This window comes from Chaetodon trifascialis, chromosome 17 (genome assembly GCF_039877785.1).
Source record: "Chaetodon trifascialis isolate fChaTrf1 chromosome 17, fChaTrf1.hap1, whole genome shotgun sequence".
In the NCBI taxonomy this organism is placed as follows: domain Eukaryota; kingdom Metazoa; phylum Chordata; class Actinopteri; order Chaetodontiformes; family Chaetodontidae; genus Chaetodon; species Chaetodon trifascialis.
The window spans coordinates 17,230,072-17,249,533 of NC_092072.1; the positions used below are offsets into that span (position 1 = coordinate 17,230,072).

General features: G+C 42.2%; 3 protein-coding genes across 3 annotated transcripts; all 3 read right to left on the reverse strand.

Annotated features, from left to right (window-relative positions):
* Nucleotides 1-1,114: 1,114 nt before the first annotated feature.
* txnl4a (thioredoxin-like 4A) lies at nt 1,115-4,209 on the reverse strand. Its single transcript, XM_070984778.1, has 4 exons — nt 4,070-4,209; nt 3,639-3,818; nt 2,023-2,126; nt 1,115-1,883 (listed from the first exon to the last, which is right to left on the reverse strand). The coding sequence occupies exons 2-4, from the start codon at nt 3,789-3,791 to the stop codon at nt 1,712-1,714; spliced, it is 429 nt and encodes a 142-aa protein (XP_070840879.1). The 5' UTR covers nt 3,792-3,818; nt 4,070-4,209; the 3' UTR covers nt 1,115-1,711.
* A 375-nt stretch (nt 4,210-4,584) lies between these two features.
* On the reverse strand, nt 4,585-10,953 carry LOC139345867 (E3 ubiquitin-protein ligase ZNRF2-like). The gene is made up of 4 exons (XM_070984733.1): nt 10,143-10,953; nt 8,550-8,645; nt 6,208-6,313; nt 4,585-5,450 (listed from the first exon to the last, which is right to left on the reverse strand). The coding sequence occupies exons 1-4, from the start codon at nt 10,468-10,470 to the stop codon at nt 5,393-5,395; spliced, it is 588 nt and encodes a 195-aa protein (XP_070840834.1). The 5' UTR covers nt 10,471-10,953; the 3' UTR covers nt 4,585-5,392.
* A 1,053-nt stretch (nt 10,954-12,006) lies between these two features.
* mturn (maturin, neural progenitor differentiation regulator homolog (Xenopus)) lies at nt 12,007-19,039 on the reverse strand. Its single transcript, XM_070985327.1, has 3 exons — nt 18,604-19,039; nt 14,683-14,805; nt 12,007-13,566 (listed from the first exon to the last, which is right to left on the reverse strand). The coding sequence occupies exons 1-3, from the start codon at nt 18,760-18,762 to the stop codon at nt 13,462-13,464; spliced, it is 387 nt and encodes a 128-aa protein (XP_070841428.1). The 5' UTR covers nt 18,763-19,039; the 3' UTR covers nt 12,007-13,461.
* Nucleotides 19,040-19,462: the final 423 nt, after the last annotated feature.

The following is a 19,462-nucleotide window of genomic DNA, read 5'->3' on the forward strand; positions in this document are numbered from 1 at the left end:
TGGAACCCAGTTCCTCTACAGTGAAGATCTAGCATGTATCCCCCAAAAATTATGTTGCTGTGAGATCCACGGACACCTATGTGAGGAAAAGGCCCTCTTAGTGGATGTCCACTGCTCATCACAAGACACTTCACACCTCGGCCAAAACGTATGTGAATGTCTCCCCTCTGGCAGGCGCTACAGGCCACCGTGCGCCAAAGCAAGCAGACACAAGAACTGTTTCTTCCCACAGGAGATCACACTCAAACAGCTAACTCAGCTATGTGAACGTCCCCCCACGGTGTCTCTACAATACCCACCAATTACTACTCCTCTAGCTATACGGTTTGTTTCCATTACTTTAACTATATGCTTTTTTACTATTTTATTTTTAATGTGTTTATTTATTGTAAATGCAGAACATTTTTCTGTTTTAAATCCTTCTGTAGGGGTTATGGCTCACACATGTTGTGTGAACGACCTTAGCGAATACACTTGCTTCACTGAATACTGATTGATTTACTGGATAGTGTTGGGGGGAGGGGGGTGGGAATGAGTATTTATATTAAATATGGTTAAGTAGAATGATTGGAGTGTGTGTGATTGCATTCAGTATTTATTGAATTAGCATTAATTGCAGTAGTTGTATTAGTAATTGTATTACTATCTTCCCACAGACTGCAGGTGGGCATCAGCGAGTGGCTGAATGTGAATGTGGTTTTCTTGTGTGAATCTATCTTTTTTTTTTTAAATGTTCTTGTTTTTGTCCCTGACAACTAACTTCAATAAACTAATGAAATCAGTGGTTAATGAGCAATAAGAATCTTTAGTATTGCATAAACTTAATCAGCAGTCTGTCGCTACCGAACCTGCCAAAGATCTCTGGCTCCACCTAATGGAGATTTTAGGGAAATGCGCTCTCTGGCTTCAGGCGCTGACATCATCAGTTTTAAGTTGATATGCTACCAAATATAATGTAAATAAATTAAATTTCCACAGCTGAATGGACCAGACACTTTATAATCTTTGAGCTATTGGCTTTTTTTCCCAGATGTACACAGAAGACAATCTGTTTCTATAAAATATATTTTTTTAAAGAAATATATGGAATTAATTCACTAAATATACTAAATGTGTGATGTCACTCTCATTTATTTCAGTCAGTATAAGGTTGTGAAGCTGTTCCTTTTCACCCCCTGGCATCAACACAACACAAAGGCTCTCCAACATGATCAAGTTGAATCTACATATTCGACATGTTATTACTACAGAGCCACAGTTTTTTAATGTGTGTTATATTACCTAACCACTGTGGACAGTCTCAAGTAGTTCCCCTCAAAAAAAAACAAAAAAACAACACAAATGGGATGTCTGTAATGCCAAAGCATCTTCTTCCTATGATAAGTAAACACACTGTGAAAACTTTCATATGTAAATATCCATCCATGTTTATTAAAACTTTAAATATGATGACTTTTACTCATTCGCTTTCTTAAGCACCAGTTTCCACAAAAGAAACTTATTGTTGAAGACACTGAACAACATCTCTACCTACACACAAAAAACACAAACGAGAAAAAAAAAAAAAAAATCAGAATCTTGTCCCGTTTCACTGACAAAAACAAGAATGTTTATAAAAAAACGATCTTCCTTGATTCGTGTAACTTGCAGTCTCTGTGTTGCGGCACAAAGTATGAGGAAAAAAACAGGTGTTTGAGGACAAAAACAAAAATCAATATCTGTATTTTGTAGAATAATCCTTCGGAGACACCACCAGACCTCTTCCTTTTCTTGCTCCTCGGTACACTGTTTCAACAATGTCTATCATCTCCTGCTTGTCCTCCATTGTCCAATTGATCTTGTTGTTATTACCGGTGCCCAAATCAATCATGATGTGTTTGTTCCTGAAAAACACCGATAACAAGGTGAAGATCTGACATTGGACTGCAGTTCCTGAATACCGACCGAACAGGAAAGCTTTATATGAAACAGTCGTCATTGAAGTAACACTTACACTGATATTTGAAATGAAGAGTGGCTTACCTAAAGAAGAACATGACAGTGCAGGGGTCGTACAACTCGTACATCTTGTTGAAGTCGGGCACTTCGGTGATGTCCACCAGGTAAATGACAGCAAAATTCTTTACCTGTCAAGACGTACGTAGGTAGAATAATTATCCAATTTTTAACCACCGTGATATCATTAAATACTGACATACTATACATCAACAACAAAGCATTCTTTCTTTTTTCTAACAAATTACAGCTCCTGCTTTGCAGCATGCATGTAATACTTCATGCTTAAATAAGCCTCAAAAAGATGGTTAGATCTTTAAGAAATTATTGCAGTGTCTCAGGTTTTAACAGCCTGAATAGATTTGGGAAGCATGTCGTAAAAATGGTCTAGAAATTGCTGACAGAGTAAGATACCCAAACATCACAAACTGTCATGAGAACCTTCGGTGTTAAATCAGGAATAAACTGCCGAGAGCAGCGAACACAGAGATCAATCTTTGCATCTCTTGAGCAGATAGTATAGATCAGCAAGAGAAAAACAATCTACAGAAAAACCAGAAAAGGACCCATGCATGATTTTTTTGTAAGGTGCAAAATGAGAGGATTTTTATCTGAGGCGAGGAGGAGAAGTCAAGCCATTAAACCGTACTGTACTGTTTTCTTAATCCTGCTCCCACCCACTCCCACTGGATTTCGGACCATTGTGGGCCACTCCTGCAATGTGTGCGTCTACTCCCTCCCGCACCCACAAACATTCTGGCCATTCATGCGCACATCATTGATTTCGTGTCTTATGTGTCTTATTATTTTAGAAAATGTGTTTGTTCTGCTGAGGTTGTTTTGTTGCACTTTCCTGCGTTTTAATGCACTCATCAGGAGTGTCGCTTCTAATCTAGTTATAATCTGCATAATGACAATAAGGTTTTCTGTTCCATCCTCCTCTCCTGCATTTAACACTTTGCTTCAAAGCACAACACAAGTATTTAGAAAATGTTTGTGTCATCTTTCATCATCACAGTCGAGCCTGGTGTGTCCACGCAGGGCAGGAACTATGCTGGCTCTGCGGTCAGCGACACAACACAGCCAACTAGCAGGGACAAGTCGATTGGAAATGCAGTTTCTGGAGCAGCAGGTTCTTACTGTTCTCTCCAGTTTTTGACACACGATCTCCAAAACAAAGAGCAAACAACACCCCCGAAACAAGACCAGAGACATCTTTGGTGTCATGGATGGTGCAGGATATGAATGACATTTTGTGGTAATCCTCAGCCCATGCATCTGTTGTGGTTGCACATCTTTATGCTTCCATGATGGGCTTGTAAAAGTTTATTACTAATTTTATCCTGTGGCAGCTGATGCAGAGTTTATCACAGTTATTTGTAAGTGTAGAAGAAACTGCCACTTGCCAATAAAAACTCATCATTTAATGCATCTTGATGGCACAGTCACAGTGTCAACCTTAACTCAGCTAAAAGCGTGTACTTCAGTCTCATATTTATGAATACCGTGTTTTCTCTATGGAAAGTAATTTTGGTGACAGCAGACCAGCAGGCGATGCTATTGAGCACGTTTAGACAGAAGAGGGTAGCTGATCATGCTAATGCCACAACCCACATTTTATATGGATCCTACACTAATCAAACCTTTTCAGCGATGCTGTAGAGAACTTCGTCCATTTTCATACATGTTGGGTCCCAGTCGTGTCCGAAGCGGATCACTAGGACACGGTCCTCCTCAGACAGGATGGCTTGGTCGACTTGCCAGCCATTGTGGAGATGTGGTAGCATGTACGACATCTTGACCGTAAGCTGTTGATTCCCGAGCTGAAAATCAACACATCTCACTTTAGATTCACAAAACTTGATAGGCAGTGAGAGTAACGTTTAGTTAGCATCAATCGAAATTAGGGTTTTCCTTATAGACTGGGTGGGAGTGTGCAGTTTTTAGTTTGGATTGACGTTAGCTATCGTTAAGTTAACGTTAGCCGAGCGTCTTTAGTCAAGGAAAAGTCCGCGAGGGGAAAGAATAAAACCTAATAAGATAGGAAATAATATATTTTTTCGTAAACACTTACCTGAAAATACAAGGGGAAGCGTATGTATTAAAAAAGAAGAAAAAATCGTAGCGTTTTTACCCTAATAAAAATCTGAACTACGTTGGCTGCGGCTGGTGCTGCTGTGTACCTTTTCGTAAATTTTACGTTTCAGTACGTAAACGTCATCAAAACAGCGACAGCGTAGACGCGACGTGATACGTCAACATTACGTCATGTTTGTTGTGCGTAATTGAAAAAAATGAAAATACAAAATTACATTAATGATGAAACATTGAAGTCAGGGTACACTTAAAGCTCAATCATTGAGAAGTTTGAAGATGAAATAAGTTACTACAACATTATACAAAGAATTTATTTTCGGGTTTTATTACTGACTGGGAAAAATGTTTTGGATACTTTGAACCCTCATCATACATTCTTTAAGGAACTAAGTAGAATCTTGGATTTTTTTTGGTGGGGGAATTTTCAGTAGCTATAGATACATATAAATAAAGTACAACATTCAAATATTAAATAGAATGTACGCAGTAAAGAGACAAGATAAAACATTTATTGTTGAGCAGTTCATTACAGTACAAACAGAGAGTACACTGAACAAAGTTTCAAAGGTTATAAGAAATGTTTCCAGTCTATGACATAGCAGCATATTATGGCACTCCTTAGAGAGAGCATGAATCATCATTAGATATGTTTTCGCCCATCTGTTATTCCAGCACTAAACTACAGTCACATTACTGTGGTTCTGAATGGCCAGGTGATTAACAAAGTCATACTATTTCACGTTAGACTGTTTGGTCTAGGACACATCATATTTTAGCGAACAATGATAGCCAATTTTGCAATACAATTAAGATCTATTTTGTAACTAACATTAACACTGTAATCATCCCTTAAAGCTGATATAATTTTATATGGCTGTTTTTACATTGCACAACATCAGCCTTCAGTTTTCTGAGCCTAAATCTCTGCTGAAAAGAGGCTACTTGAGGCTTATTCTCCCGCCATGATTATACAAGTCCCCTGCCATAACATCACACCTTGTTCAGCAAATCAGTTCAGTTCAGATCCCAGGTTGCATGAACCCACTTTAGGCCAGCAGGTGGTGTAAGGAACATTCACATATTTTTCTGGAGAAAAAATAACTCCACCAGTGGTTCTTTGGACATCCCACGACGTCTCGAGAAACATATCCACAGTCCATCGATACTCCACGAGGCAACATGAAAAATCCTGTTCGCAGTAATGTCTTACAATCCCTGAGGAGCGCTGATGCTCGGCTGGAACATACAGTGTTGGGATGAGGTGCAGATACAGTAGCCCGAAACTGTGCTCTTGCAGTTCCTAGTCTGCAGGATGCTCTGGACACGAGCGATTCACCTCAAACCACTCATCTATGCACCTGGAACAATGAGCTCAGTTACATGTTGCTGTACTAATCACAATAAACACTTTTTTTGTATTATTTTTGGCTAAATTATCTAAAGATGGCCTCTTTTTAAAAACATGACAATCTTCATCTAATTAATAATTACCTGGATAGCAATGTGTGTGTTTTATCAAGGTGTTTCATTCACCAGGTGGCCTTAACTATCATGTTCCTCTGAATGGAAGCATCTATGTGCACATATGATCAAGGTCTTGCTGAGAGTTGGATGAGAAGATTGATACCATTCTCGTATCAGTCTGTTAAATATTAGGCTGCCATGAGTGGCAGGTCAGCTTACTTTAGCATGAAAACTGGAATTGGGGAAACTGCTATCCTGTCTCTGTCCAAAGGTTAACAAAACCCACCTTCAGCTCCTCTAAAGCTCACTAATTAACATGTATCTCATTCAAGCACACAGGCTAGCTGTTCCCCTGTTTTCAGGCTTTGTGCTAAGCTAAGCTAACTGGCAGAGGGCAGTAGTTTCCTATTTACTGTATAAACATAAAAGAGGTATCTTCTTATCTACTCTTGGCAAAAAAAGTGTTTTAGCACATTTCTCAAAATGTCCTCTATTCCTTTTAAACATTTATCTGAATTTGTAAATCTTAAGAATGGGCGTTCAGGTTCCCTCTACAAGTCGTGACCGTTTGACTTTGTGCATTTTATGCATTTGTCAAACTCTTTCCAGTGACAACCGATTTATTTATGATTGTTTGTGTGTGTTCGTTACCCTTTATGGTAGATACAGAGGCAGGGCAGCCTGGCAATGGTGTCTCCCTGCTCCAGCTCTTCTAAACAGATGGCACATTCCCCAGAGTCTCTGGACAGGATGTCCTCTAAGAAAGACAATAAGGACAGAGGCGAGGTGAGAAAAAAGCTGCCTCGCGCACCAAATCACGCATCAAAATCTGCAGTTCAGTCACTAAATTCTGCATAACCATCTGTTTAACCTTTGATACCTGAATACCTGTTGACATCTGTGACAACTGGTATCCTCTACAGTGTGCAAAGTGGGTAAAGATGCAGTCATCAGTGAGACTATGTTGCGTTTTGTGTAATTTCCCTTTTCATTATCCTGTCCTTTGTAACAGTTTGATGATTTATTTTAATAACAGGGAGAAAACCGAGCGTCTGATTATACAAGCCTGAGATCAGATAACAATGATGTTTCCATCCATCCATCCATTATCTATACCGCCTATCCCTTTCGGGGTTGCGGGGGGCTGGAGCCTATCCCAGCTGTCAACCGGCGAGAGGGGGTACACCCTGAACCGGTTGCCAGTCAATTGCAGGGCAATCCAACAACCATTCACACTCACAATCACACTTAAGGACAATTTTTAGAGACACCAATTAACCTAATGAGCATGTTTTTGGTCTGTGGGAGGAAGCCGGAGTACCCAGAGAGAACCCACGCATGCACGGGAAGAACATGCAAACTTCACACAGAAGGGCCCTGCCCGGGGATCGACCGGCGACCTTCTTGCTGTGACGCACGCGCACTACCTGCTGCGCCACCGTGCCGCCCAACGAGGATTCCTCTTACGTCAAATGTTTACTTGCATATTTAGCTTAGACAGGCCCTAGTGTCAATACCTGAAGCGAAGGGCTGTTTATAGCTCTCATGTGCACAAATTAAAATGAATCTTACAGTAGAGGTAAGATAGAATCATTCAAATGCACTTTAAAATGATTTGCATGAGTTAAATGAAAAACAGAGAGATGACTGCATACGTTTTACACATCTGCATGCCTATGATAAGCTAAGATGCACCGTGCAGTGTACGAGCTGCATTTGTGCTGTATATTTATCCATAGCATGCGTGTTGCTGTGGGTGTGGGTATGAGCATGTATCTGCACACGCATCAACTGTTAAAGATATTGAGCAATCTACTATTGTTTGCATGCATGCGGCACTTTAGAGCCTGCAATGTCTCTACTTGCAGGAAGTATGTGTAGTAACAACTGTATGTCTACAGGCAAGCATACGTTTGCCTTTCCTGTGTGTGCATGTATGTGGGTGTGCACTACACAGGTGCTCACACTCAGTTAGCTTGCACTCACTGGAAATGTGCAGCTGTATCACACAGCTGTCTTTGCTTCGATCGTTTCATACTGCGCTGTGTGACGTCTAGTACAGGTGCATCTCTGTGACAATGAGTTCTTAGTCTAAGAATTTTTCCATTCAAGACTTTGTGCATTAATTCAGTATCATCGTCATGATCCAGTTGCAGAAACAAAAGTTCATAAAAGTAGAGGCAGGTGTGGAGTGTCAGTAAGTACATTTTGGACTACATTTAGGAACCATTTTGAAGTACTTGTACTTGATTTCTTTAATTCTATGATACTGTATGCTTAAAACTTAAAACGTAAAACTTTTATAAAAGATTTTATATTAAAAAAACCCTATGCATTTATAATTTATTACCTTACAGTATATTAAGTAGTTAAAAATAACACTTAAAAAGTGACTTATGATATATAATAATAATACATTAGAGGGCGTAATCAAGTATAATAGTAAGATATTTCAGTGGTTCCTAACATGGTGGTTGGGACCCACAGAGGGGTCCTAAGATAAATATGAGGGACCACATGATATTTACATGGATTAAACAATAAATAAATAAAATTAAATGAAATTTCTGTTTTTCAAATATCTGTTACATGTTTCTGCTATTTTTCACATTTTATTCTACTTTGCTGTGAAATACTGGATGCTTTCACCTTGTCGGGGCTCTGAACATCTTTCAAATGAAACAGTATATGAAGGAAACATGACTTGAGGGACGTAGTCCACACTAAGCCATACACTGTGATGAGGGTTACAAGCAGACACTGACTTGATTTAAGAGGTCACAAGACAAAAACGGTGGGAGTCACTGTAATATTTAATGATGTAAGTCTAATGGAATATTTTCACACTGTGGTGCTGCAGCTTGTGTTTTAGAAAAGGACCTGAATACTGGACATTTGTAGACCTGGTTTCAACCAGCCGGAAGCACCAGCACCGATGTGGTTCAGTTTCACCTGCTCTTTTGCATGTTTAAACAAAAATGAACAAATCTTACTGTTGTAGGTGAGGCGTGTTTTGTTGAAACACTTGAGCAGGTGCTTCTCTATTTCATCCGACGCCATGAACTTGGAGCAAACGGGGCAGTGGAAGCCTGGGAGGCAAACACAAAGAACATGAGCCAACACCTCTCTCATAAACTTTTATTGAAATGTACACAGAAGAGGGCTTGGGACAGTTTGCATGAGTTTGATCTTAAATAGCCCCAAATGACCCAAGACCTGCACGCACTCACTAAAGCTCTGTCTGCTGTAAACAATCTGTTACAACCTGCTGACCTAATCATGCAATGTTCAGATATCATTGCTCTTTACAAATTAACTACAAGCTGATATGCCTTCATATTTATTGCACCACGTCTATGAATTAAATAAGTCATTAATTCATCATCTAACTCACATGCACATGGCCTCCCGACCTCATGAATCTTCTCAGCGGCACAAAGATAAATAGGCCAGGTACCGCTTGATCTTAGATAAGATAACCTCCTGTTTAACATCACAACACCTCAAGGAAGAAAAGGACTGCAAATGCATGACACATGCAGGCAGTAATTATCTCTGTGTCTTGTGTGAACCTCATGTTTTTGTCATGTGTTACTAAAGGAGATAGGACAAGCCTGTGGAGACAATGTCAGGACTGCAAAGTCACCATCACATGGATCTGATGAGCAAAGGTTACTGACGAGGGTATTAACTATTAGTCGTCCTCACCAAGGAAGCTACCTATGCTGGTAATTTGAAGGAGGTGAGACCAAACTCCAGTTCTATTTTTAGTGCGCAAGTTATGAAAGGTGACGAAATCGGGGCATGTGTCATTTACAAGAACTCCAACAGCAATAAGAAATCAGGAGACGCTATAAAATGTTAGATCTTTTGCTCTGCAGCTTTTCTTTTCCAGTTTCCTGTTAGTCCTGCTCTGCCCTCTGAAGACAACCCACCAGTTGAAAAGCAGCTCGATTTTGCGGATTCAAGAAGTTTGTGTGCATGTGTGTGCGTGCATGTGTGTCAGGCAATGTGTAACCAGCAGGGAGCTCTTATCTGCTGACCTACTTAATGCACTCTTCCCTCTCTGCCGGAGTGAAAAACAAGCCAGTTTTGCAAGACAGAGGCGAGGCAAAACCAGACAGATGGCAGTACAGTACAGCAGAGCCACCTGTGGCTACAATAAAAGAGCAGAAGTGCTAAACAAAGGGCTCAGTCATCGCACTGCTGTTATCATGCGCCAGGTATCACATGTCAAATGGAAAAATACTAAGAAACTTTGACAGCATCTTCACTGTCTTATCATTTGCGTCGCATCACAAGCAAATAGTATCCTACTGTACATAAACTAACATGCTATAATAAACACAGTATTAAGAGAAGAGATGTTAGTCATAACACGAGATTATAAAATGGCCACTTGGATGAGATAATGGCAACTAAGAACAACGAACACCCTCCACAGTAGGATTAAAATAGCATAATGCACCGCAATGTCTGCACTCACTGCTGAGTAACGCAGAAAAATGTGTCCTAAGTGTCAGAAGTGTCTGCCTTCTTTCCAGATGTTTGGAACTGTAATGAACTGGAGGTAACTCTAATCTTACCTCCCAGCAGGTGGGGGGACAGGTGAGCCGGCAGAGACCCAATAAGCAACCTGTGGCCATCAGGAGGCAGCTGGCCTTCGTCGTCACCATCCGTGAGATCGAGGCTCTGATTGAGTGCGTGTGACCCCGACCTGCCGCCGGCCGGTATACTGAGCCCGGAGCTGGTTGGCCCTCCACCCGTGTACCGTATCCGAGGGCCATCTGGTCCGTTGGTGTACCTAAACCCCGCAATCCTTCCCCCTCCACTGGCGTTTCCAGATGGGAGATCCGAGCTGGAATAAGCCCGAGTTCTGCCATCAAATACTGGGCTGCTCTGTTTGGCACCCATGGTGTCTCACGCTTACCTCCTCAGATTTCTCTTTTGTGCGCTTCAAAGTTTTTAGCCACGACACATGGTTACAGTGAGTTATGAAGAACTGACACAAACAAAGGAAATACGAGCTGACACAAGAGGAAACACAAAGGCGAGGTGATCCAACATCCTAAAGTTTACGATGCGCCCTGTGCGTAAAGTGCGCACTCACTGCCGCATAACTTAATTTCCAAATGGTTGATTTTTTTGTTGTTGTTTTTCTTGGCAGAGCCCTTCCCTTTTTTTCAACAATGGGAGAATAAAAAAGATAAACTCGCGTCGGTTTTAAGTTTTCAGTTCCTCCACTTCAGACGAGGACTTAGGCGCAAGTGTTGACACACTGTCCATCTGGTTCAAGTTTGTTTTTATGCTCTGCTGTGGCCGTCTGGAAAGAAAAATAAAAGCAAAGATAGCCCTCGTCCCCCCCGTGAGGCAGCTCCGTCAAACCTCCCAAAGTTCACCAAGATTAGATAAATTCGCCTTCAAAGTAAAAGCGGTGAACTTACTACTTCAAAAAGGTGAACGGAAACTGCGCAGGTCACTGTAACATAGAATTAAGTTCCGTGCCTACAGTGTAGCTCTGGGGCCTGCAGGCCAGCCTTTCTCTTTGTTTGCCATTGAACTTGTTGTTCTACCATCCGGCCTTTGCAGGATAATTCTGTGGCCACTCCAAAAGTGGAGTACATGATTGTACTCAATTACAGTACTTAAGTACAATTTTGAGGTACTTGTCCCATACTTGAGAATTTCCATTTTATGTTACTTAAAATTAATACTTTATACTCCCCCACTACAATGCAGTGGGTAATGTATTTTTTACCCTGCTCCATTTATTTTTACCTCCATTAGGCTACTTTCTATATTAACTTTTTAGATATGAAATACATACATTCATAAAATATTATGCAGTACTGCTTACATGTCAATGCACCAATAATAACCAACCAATAATCAGTGGTGGAGGCAGAATTCTTCAGATCTTTAAATCCAATAATACCACACTATAAAAATACTCTTTTACAAACAAAAGCAAAAGTGCAGACCAATGTGTCATGTGACCATTACATTAATCCTCACATTTGATGCTGGAACCTTTTTTTCTTTTTCTTTTTTTTTTCTTGAAAAAGTACTTAAACATTTATCAAAACAGATGCCAATTCATTTTCTGCTCCGTTGGGCCATTTAATTTAAAACAAAGCATCAAAGCATATTTTCTAAGCTCTTCAAATGTTTTGTATGTGAAAATCTTCAACTAACCTATAAGTTTCTGTGCTTTTAAGTTGAAGGTCGAAACATAGCTTCCTGTCTGTGGAGCCCTCCCAGTCTCTAGCTTGACGCAGGTCTGAGTGGGCGCATCAGGTGGCGAGTGACGTCAACCCCAGTAAGACCAGCGGGTTGTCTGCAGCGGCTGAGCGGCGGGTCACCAGTCCAAAGCCCTCCATGTTTGGCGCGCCGTGTTCCATTAACTTCAGCCCATTAAGGACAAAAAAAAAAAAAAAAACACTGAGGAACTCTCTGTTCACACGGTTTATTGAACAATTTCACACACATCTGAGGACGAACAGAAGATACACTGCATGATAAACATTCAGAGAGGCAATAAAAAGACAAACATTTACAAGCCAAAGTAACCGGGCTAAAGATGAACCTCTGAAACAGTCTTGCGTGTGGACGGAGTGGATGGAGGCGGCCGAAGCATTGCAGTGCACTGGATGTGACACACGACAACACAATGTGAGAGGAGAGAGAACGGGGATGGCAGAGGGTGGCCCTCAACAAATATTTTCTCTTCCCTGTGATACCACTCAGGGATTTGGGTGTGCGCTTATTAAATGTACGGTTTAGAGAAATGTGACGAGCAAAGAAATCCCAAAACGACACACACACGGGAAGAGGTTTTGGCGAGTTTTAGGAAGGTATCTCATCAGATTGGGGGAAACTGTGAACCACCGACAACCAGGAAGGAAGACTACAGGACAGAACTAAGGTGTCATGTGACAATGAGACACCCAAACCAGGAAGGGCTTAAGCTGCAGCATGGGCCTTTGTTGTGACGGTCATATGATAGTAACTGATTTAAAAACGTCCTCATAAAGTGACTTTAAGCTCTCTGAGGTGTGCTGCCTTGGGGACACTAAGAGACGCACCTCGAGACATGATCCACGCTACTGTGAAGCTGCGCGCTCTGATTTCCACACGAGGAGCTCAGAGCGCTTTTGATTGAAACCCTACACTACTCTAAGTGTGTGTTTAAAACAGGATCGTTTGAGAGCTGCCCCGCCCGAATCTACACCTTCTCTCTCCTTCTTCCCTCCGTGAGGTGGGCAGCCATAACGCTTTTCCCTCCTTCCTCCCCCTCTCTTTATCTGCATCACTCCAGCCACAAACCGTCAGTTTTCACCCATTTATCTTCCACCTAGCTCTCGCGTACCCGTGGTGTCAAGAGACAGCTGAGAAAGTAGGTTATCTGTCACATTCGTCTCCAAACCAAAGGGGGAAACGTGTGTATTGCAGTAACATCTGACTGTATTTCTGCATAACAAAGCCAGCTGAGGCCGATGTTATATTGCTGTGCTGTGGAACTTTAACTAACCACATGGTGAATGATTATGATACTTGCATTGTACATGGCCACTGCTCACGTAGCCCCAATGTGTGTGTGTGTGTGTGTGTGTGTGTGTGTGTGTGCATGTGTGTGTGTGTGTGTGTGTGTTTGGTTGGAGGCCGAGGGGCAGGGGAGGGGTCAACACAGTGCAACGCAGTGCACTCTTTGGGAAGCAAAGCCACTGAGACATTCAAGAACATGATGGTGCATTTTTAGCAAGTTGACTGTAGGTAGCTATGTGTGTATGTGCGTGTGTGTGCGTGTTTGGATAAGAGTGTGTTGTTAAGTGTTTGGGCAGATGAGTTGAGGCCCAGAGCTTCAGGGCAGCTCTGCCCCAGCTGCAGGCTTTGTCCTGGGGCTCATCACTGCTGGCTGACCCCCATCTGCTGGTGGTCGGGCCCGGGTTCCTCCTCCATGTCAGTGTGGAAATGCTCAAAACTGACGTCTAAGTCTGGAAGACCAAGCAGCTGACAGGGGTAGAAGAAGAGGGTCGTGTTAGAGGTTGGAAACTGTGCAGGTGTGTGTGTGTGTGTGTGTGTGTGTGTGTGTGTGTGTGTGTGTGTGTGTGTGTGTGTGTGTGTGTGTGTGTGTGTGTGTGTGTGTGTGTGTAAACATGCTAGATCATTTCTTGGTCAGGTGATGGAACATTGTCATCAACTCTGTGTTGTTGCTCGACAACCAGCTGAGACCCAAAATAATGATTGATTTTAAGTAGTGAGCTTCAGGTAGGCTCATTTTGTATCCTATGGTGAGATGTTTGCCCAGGTAAGATATCAGGTTAGCTCTAGATTTGGGGTAATAGATGTGAAATACATCTCTTGTGCCTTAAAAGGACCTTAGTTTTCATTTAGGGTGCAAACTTGTGGGTTCATCCCAATTTTTACATTATTTATAAGGTAAATGAATGGATTGTAATGCATTAAGGGGTTTTAAGGGACTACAGTTCGGTTTCAGGGGTAAAAACCCAACATTTTATCACCTTCAAGGCCTTCAAGTTTTAATTTAAGTAACAGCTTTCGTGTCATTTCGTTAACTCTAGGGCTCTTGCCTCTTGAAAAGCTAAGAATCGATTTAAAACACTTAATTTTTTCATGAATTATCCCCTTAAAATGCCATTTGAAATACCTTCATTACATCATCATTGATGGCTAAGTTAATGGATTTTTTTAGGGTAAACCAGTTAAAAAACTAAGCTTCATAGTGGCAACCTACTGTGATTTTTTAAAAATATCTTTCAATATCTTATTTCTTGTCTTTCCTCTTCACATTTACCAAAAAAAGCCTGAGGAAGAAAGTGTCAAGCAGTGTAAAAGCACTCTTCAAATTTAGCTTTCCTGAAAATAAAAGTACTCCCACCAGTCAAATAGAAAAGATATTTTCCATGTTTTACATCCTGCTGATCTTTTGTACCATTTGCCGGTAAGCAAGACACATTAAAATGTCAGAATTTTGGGTTGAGTTTGGCATGAGAGAACAGACTGTCTCAGGTTTAGACCTAAACTCAGCAAGCAGAGATCGCTGCGCTGTGGTTGATGCAACGTGTCAAAAAGAAAAGCGTGAGCGTAACTCTTCTGTTTCCTTACAGGCCTGAAGGACGTGAAGACCTTCTCCAGCACCTCCAGCAGAGTCTTCTTCCCGCAGGAGGAGATGTAGTCCTGGGCCAACTGTAGGAAGGGAAGGCATTCCTCACTCTCACTCCACACATGCTGCAGACACAGATAAACAAAGATTAGCACATATTCATGTATGTAGGCAAATGGATTTAACAATCTACACCAGATGATGTAACACTGTAACACTTCCTCCACCAGCGTAGCCTCTGTGGGCTCTACAGTGACATACAACTTGCTGAAACGAAAAAGTAAACAAGTGAAGCTGGGTCAGGGGCAGAACGGCACAGAAAAACTAGAACAAAGCAATTAAACCAGATAGAGACATTTCTTCAAGGGCGTGCAGCAGATAGAAGAGTGAGAATAACAGTGGAGATACACAAAGCCCTGAATATTCACCAAGGATTCACAGATGTTACTGTGCTTTTGACCAATAAAACAGTATTCAGTTGAGGTAAGTTGTAATTCACTGGCATCAGATCAAAGTGTTGTCATCAGATGAAGATCAGCTTCCTCATCAATGCAAGTTGTGAGCTCCTCAAAGCTGCTTGGGGGAGATTACTGGAGCAATTCCACTGCACTTACTGTTAGTGTTGTTTAATTAGAGTCGAAAGGCCGCACTGTTAGGTTATCTATTAGGTAATGCCAGGGGCGCTAACCGAGTGTACAGAATGACCTGGAGGGAAGAGGTGTAAAACAAAGGCAGGCGATCTCAACGTGTCCTGAAGTCTGGAAGCTTTTCAAAATTTAGGAGATCATTATTAGGATTTTAGTTTGCATGAAGCCCTTAAAACTGGCCACAAAATCATGAAACCTTAATTAACTCTTTAAAAGGTATTAAGGTGAAGATTTATGGATTCATTCCAAACGTGAGGATGATTAATAGATAAATGGATGCCATGGTCATTTTAATACAAGCACTATTTAAGGGAATTTTAATAAGTGATCGAATGGCATGAAAACAATGCCTTTGTATTTTACAATCTATCAATTGTCCTCTTAAAAATATCATTACAAACACCTTAATTTCATCACTATTTGTGCGTGAAATACATAGGGACACACCTTCATTAGCCTTTTAGGAGTCACATGAGAGTCATGTGAATCAGCCCGGGGAAACAGTTTCTCCACACTGTTGTAGATAGAGCTAATATTGAGGCCTCCTGCTTGGGCTGCTCACGGATGGTTGTTCCAGTTTTCACACTGATGGATGGATTCTCACAAGGGTGGGTGTGTCTCGGCTGCGCCGCCAAAACCTCACCTTTCAAGCCAATTGCTCTTGTTTATCAGCTGTAACACTGTATCACGTGAGCTGTATGACTAAAAACTGCAAGGACCTACCCTGAGGGACATTACAGAGCTGAGAGAGTGATGCAGCTGCACCGGTGTGGTGGTGGAACTGATCTCACAGCGCCCTCTAGTGAAAGGACGGGGCCATGAAGCGCAGTTTTGAGGGGAAAACAAGATAAACTGAGAGAGAGAGAGAGAGAGAGAGAGAGAGAGACCCTGCTGATAGCTTTATTGATCAAGTGAGAGTAACTGGATCTCAAGAGTCCTGCAGAGAGACAGAGAGTCATTCTAGCTCTTAGAGTGAGAGAGAACTGTGTGTGTGTGTGGGGGGGGATAAAGGGAAACAAAAAGAAAGAATATTGAAGACAGAAGTTGCTGTTAAGAGAGAACTGACTGCATCATCACTGACTGACAGAGCAGGCGAGGCCTGTAAACACAGGCAGGGTCGGTGTGACATCATGTGTTATTGACTGAACGGAGGCTCTCTGGCTCCTGGGTCATCTCCATCTGCTCTCCACCCTGTTAGCCTCTGTCACCGAGCAGGAGGAGGGAGCAGGGTGGGTCTTGCCTCAGGAGCTTTAGAGCTCACACCACCACCACTGTGCCACACCAGCACAGGATCTACAGGGAAGAGCTGCCATTGAGGACACAGAGCTCACATCCTCCACGTTGTGTCTAGAGTTTGGGGGATTTTAAGGACTTAAGGAGTTTATGTTCAACAGTGAGACACAAATGAAACATGATGTGAATCTGATTAGGGCCAATTTTTCAAGGTAGAGCTCTGCCACATCCTATTAATATCCTACCTAGCGCCCTCTACTGGCCAGCCACCTCTGCTTAAGGCCATTAAAATGTAGCTGTTATTAAAATTTTAAAAATTTTGATGAAGGGGTTTGATATTCTTAGAAATTTCATGTCATGTAGGGAGATGAAAGTAACAGAATCTACTGTCCAGTAAAGCAGTGAATTGCCGGCACCCCTCCATCAGACATGCAGACATCATCCCATCACTCTTTCTGCAACATCATCAGACCAACATAAACATTTCTGCTGGTCTAATGTCTGTTCCTTGTGTTTCTTGGCCAGAGCGATTCTCTTCTTGCTCCTAGTCTTGGGTTTTTTGCAGCATTGGTCCACGAAGGCCTGATTCATACAGTCTCCCGCTGACCGGTTGATGGTGAGATGTGTCAGCTGCTTGAGCTCTGTGGAGCATTTATATGTGCTCTAATCTGAGGTGCCGTTAATTGGTGATTTGTGAGGCTGCTCACTGTAATGAACTTCTCCTCTGCAGCTGAGGTTAACTCTTCCTCTCCTGGGGCACTCCTCATGAGAGCCAGTTTCATCATAGTGTTTGATGGTTTTTGCGACTGCACTTGAAGTTCTTGAAATGTTCGTGATCGAGTGACTTTCATGTCTTAAAGCAATGATGGACTGTTGTTTCTCTTAGCTGAAAAATTCTTCCATTGCACAGATTACTGCAGTAGTCAAATAGGACTATTTATCATATACAACACTGCCTCTGCAAAACACAACTGAGGGTCTAACATGCATGAAGCTACATCACGATGCTGCCAATAGTGTGCAAAGTAAAAGGTGGCTGCAATGAAGAATCTAAAATATGAAACATATTTAGCTTTGTTTACATTTTATTGTTTACCACTTAATTCCACATGTTCTTTCATACAAGCCCGATTCCAAAAAAGTTTGGTGGCTGTGTAAAATAGAAACAGAATTGCAAACAAACCTTGTTTACCTACAACAGTTTTATGAACTTTTTCAGAATCAGGATTATGGATAATTTTTATGTCTTCAATATTAATCTATGATGCAGAAAGTTATTTAAAAAGACCCCAAATATGTCTAAGTAAACATTTCTATGAGAGTGGGATTTCATTGAGTTAAGCTGGAGTCAACACAGAATCAGAGCATAAAACTGGCAATAATTCCTTCAAAATAAAGACAGGTTAATTATTTAGTGTATGTCTGCAGAACTTCAACCTCTCTGATCAAGCATGTCAGTGGAGACTATTAGCATGTCTGCACACTGGTCTGTTGTCAGATGTGACTTTTCTCTTTTTGGCTGCAAGTACGGGCCTTAATAGAAATAAAGTAACAACAGTGACATTTGAGGAAAAAATATGTTAATTGGCTGCTTATATCTCCAATGATGCAGCTGTTTATCAATTTCAATAGGCCCTGCTCGTTCTGAATGCAACATAATGGTCTGATAGTCTTTTATTTTGAAAGTCACAGGCCTCGTGTTTTTTTTTCAGCTGTCTAGCTTGATGGTGTTGTGGTTCAGAGGGTTATCGCAGTTGATAATGATGGAGGAAAAACACACAATCGACAGAAGAGGGTGGTGGGGGTGGAGTGTGCACCCAAACTGAAATGACATCATCCGCTCAGATATTCCCTCGAAGCCCCCCCCCCCCCCCTCCCGTGTCCATCAGCTGGAAAAACCGGGAACAACTACCGGGACAACCCCACCTCCAACCCACCCGCGACACACCTACACGAACACGCACGCACACGCGCGCACTTTCCATATCGCGCACGCGCGCGTACGCACGCGCGCGGCTTAAGGCCCTGCAGAGGCTCACTTACGAAATTGTCGGTGCCGCCGGGACACAGCACGTAGAAGGAGACGCCGGGATCTGCGTAGAAGTCCAGCCGCCTCTCCTCGTCCTCCTCGGCGAAGATGAGGTCGAACGGGTTTTCGGAGCACCACTTCTCCGCCGCCTCCACCAGATGCTTAAACTCCATCCTCTGTTATCCGGTCTGCGGTGTCCCTGGCTCCGGAGCTTGATCTCGATCTCTCTGGCCGTCACGGCGATGATGCTCAAGACACAAAAAACAGCTGATCGGACAGCAGCATCAGCAGCCTCCACTACCGCATCTCCTCTAGTGCACCGTCTGCCTGGCCCGGGAACAGAGATAACACTGTTGGTGCATAGAGCCTGCCCGGTCTGGTGCTCATCCGTTCTCAAAGCCCCATTCCTCTCTTCCTCCCCACGTTATGAAATCAGCCCGTCGGTCGCATACATGCATACGCAGGAGGACGCTGGAAAAAACGCGATGACGAACAGTGAAGCCGGGCAGCCGTCCATATCTGAGGCGCTGCATGGGCCGACTCCCAAGGCAGAATTACTGTATCAGTTGAACCTGCTGACTTCATGCTTTCGCTTTTAAATCCTTTTGGAAATTTGACGCGGTGAAATATAGAAGCTGCTGTAGGAGTATCATATGAAAATTATAGAGAGCTGCAGCTTACACTAGTGTATGAGGTATATGGAGGAATGATGAGTCTAGCACTACCCTGAAATAAATTTCTATATGATTAATTTCTGGATAAGTTCACATAAATCACAAAAATAACATCTTATTTATTGTAGCCTTCATAATTATATCCTCATAGGGTAGTGTAGGTTTTACTGGCTAATAAAGAGCAGGCCTAAACTTTAAA

What these genes read in the sequence shown, in the direction of transcription:
- txnl4a (XM_070984778.1), bottom strand. Translation starts at nt 3,791, where the DNA reads ATGTCGTACATGCTACCACATCTCCACAATGGCTGGCAAGTCGACCAA. An exon ending in TCTACAGCATCGCTGAAAAG is followed by an intron (nt 2,127 to 3,638) that starts GTTTGATTAGTG and finishes ACGTCTTGACAG; the next exon opens with GTAAAGAATTTTGCTGTCAT. An exon ending in ACTGTCATGTTCTTCTTTAG is followed by an intron (nt 1,884 to 2,022) that starts GTAAGCCACTCT and finishes GGTGTTTTTCAG; the next exon opens with GAACAAACACATCATGATTG.
- LOC139345867 (XM_070984733.1), bottom strand. Translation starts at nt 10,470, where the DNA reads ATGGGTGCCAAACAGAGCAGCCCAGTATTTGATGGCAGAACTCGGGCT. An exon ending in GTCCCCCCACCTGCTGGGAG is followed by an intron (nt 8,646 to 10,142) that starts GTAAGATTAGAG and finishes TTTGCCTCCCAG; the next exon opens with GCTTCCACTGCCCCGTTTGC. An exon ending in CTCTGTATCTACCATAAAGG is followed by an intron (nt 5,451 to 6,207) that starts GTAACGAACACA and finishes TCATTGTTCCAG; the next exon opens with GTGCATAGATGAGTGGTTTG.
- mturn (XM_070985327.1), bottom strand. Translation starts at nt 18,762, where the DNA reads ATGGAGTTTAAGCATCTGGTGGAGGCGGCGGAGAAGTGGTGCTCCGAA. An exon ending in CCGGCGGCACCGACAATTTC is followed by an intron (nt 14,806 to 18,603) that starts GTAAGTGAGCCT and finishes CTGTGTCTGCAG; the next exon opens with CATGTGTGGAGTGAGAGTGA. An exon ending in TCTTCACGTCCTTCAGGCCT is followed by an intron (nt 13,567 to 14,682) that starts GTAAGGAAACAG and finishes TACCCCTGTCAG; the next exon opens with CTGCTTGGTCTTCCAGACTT.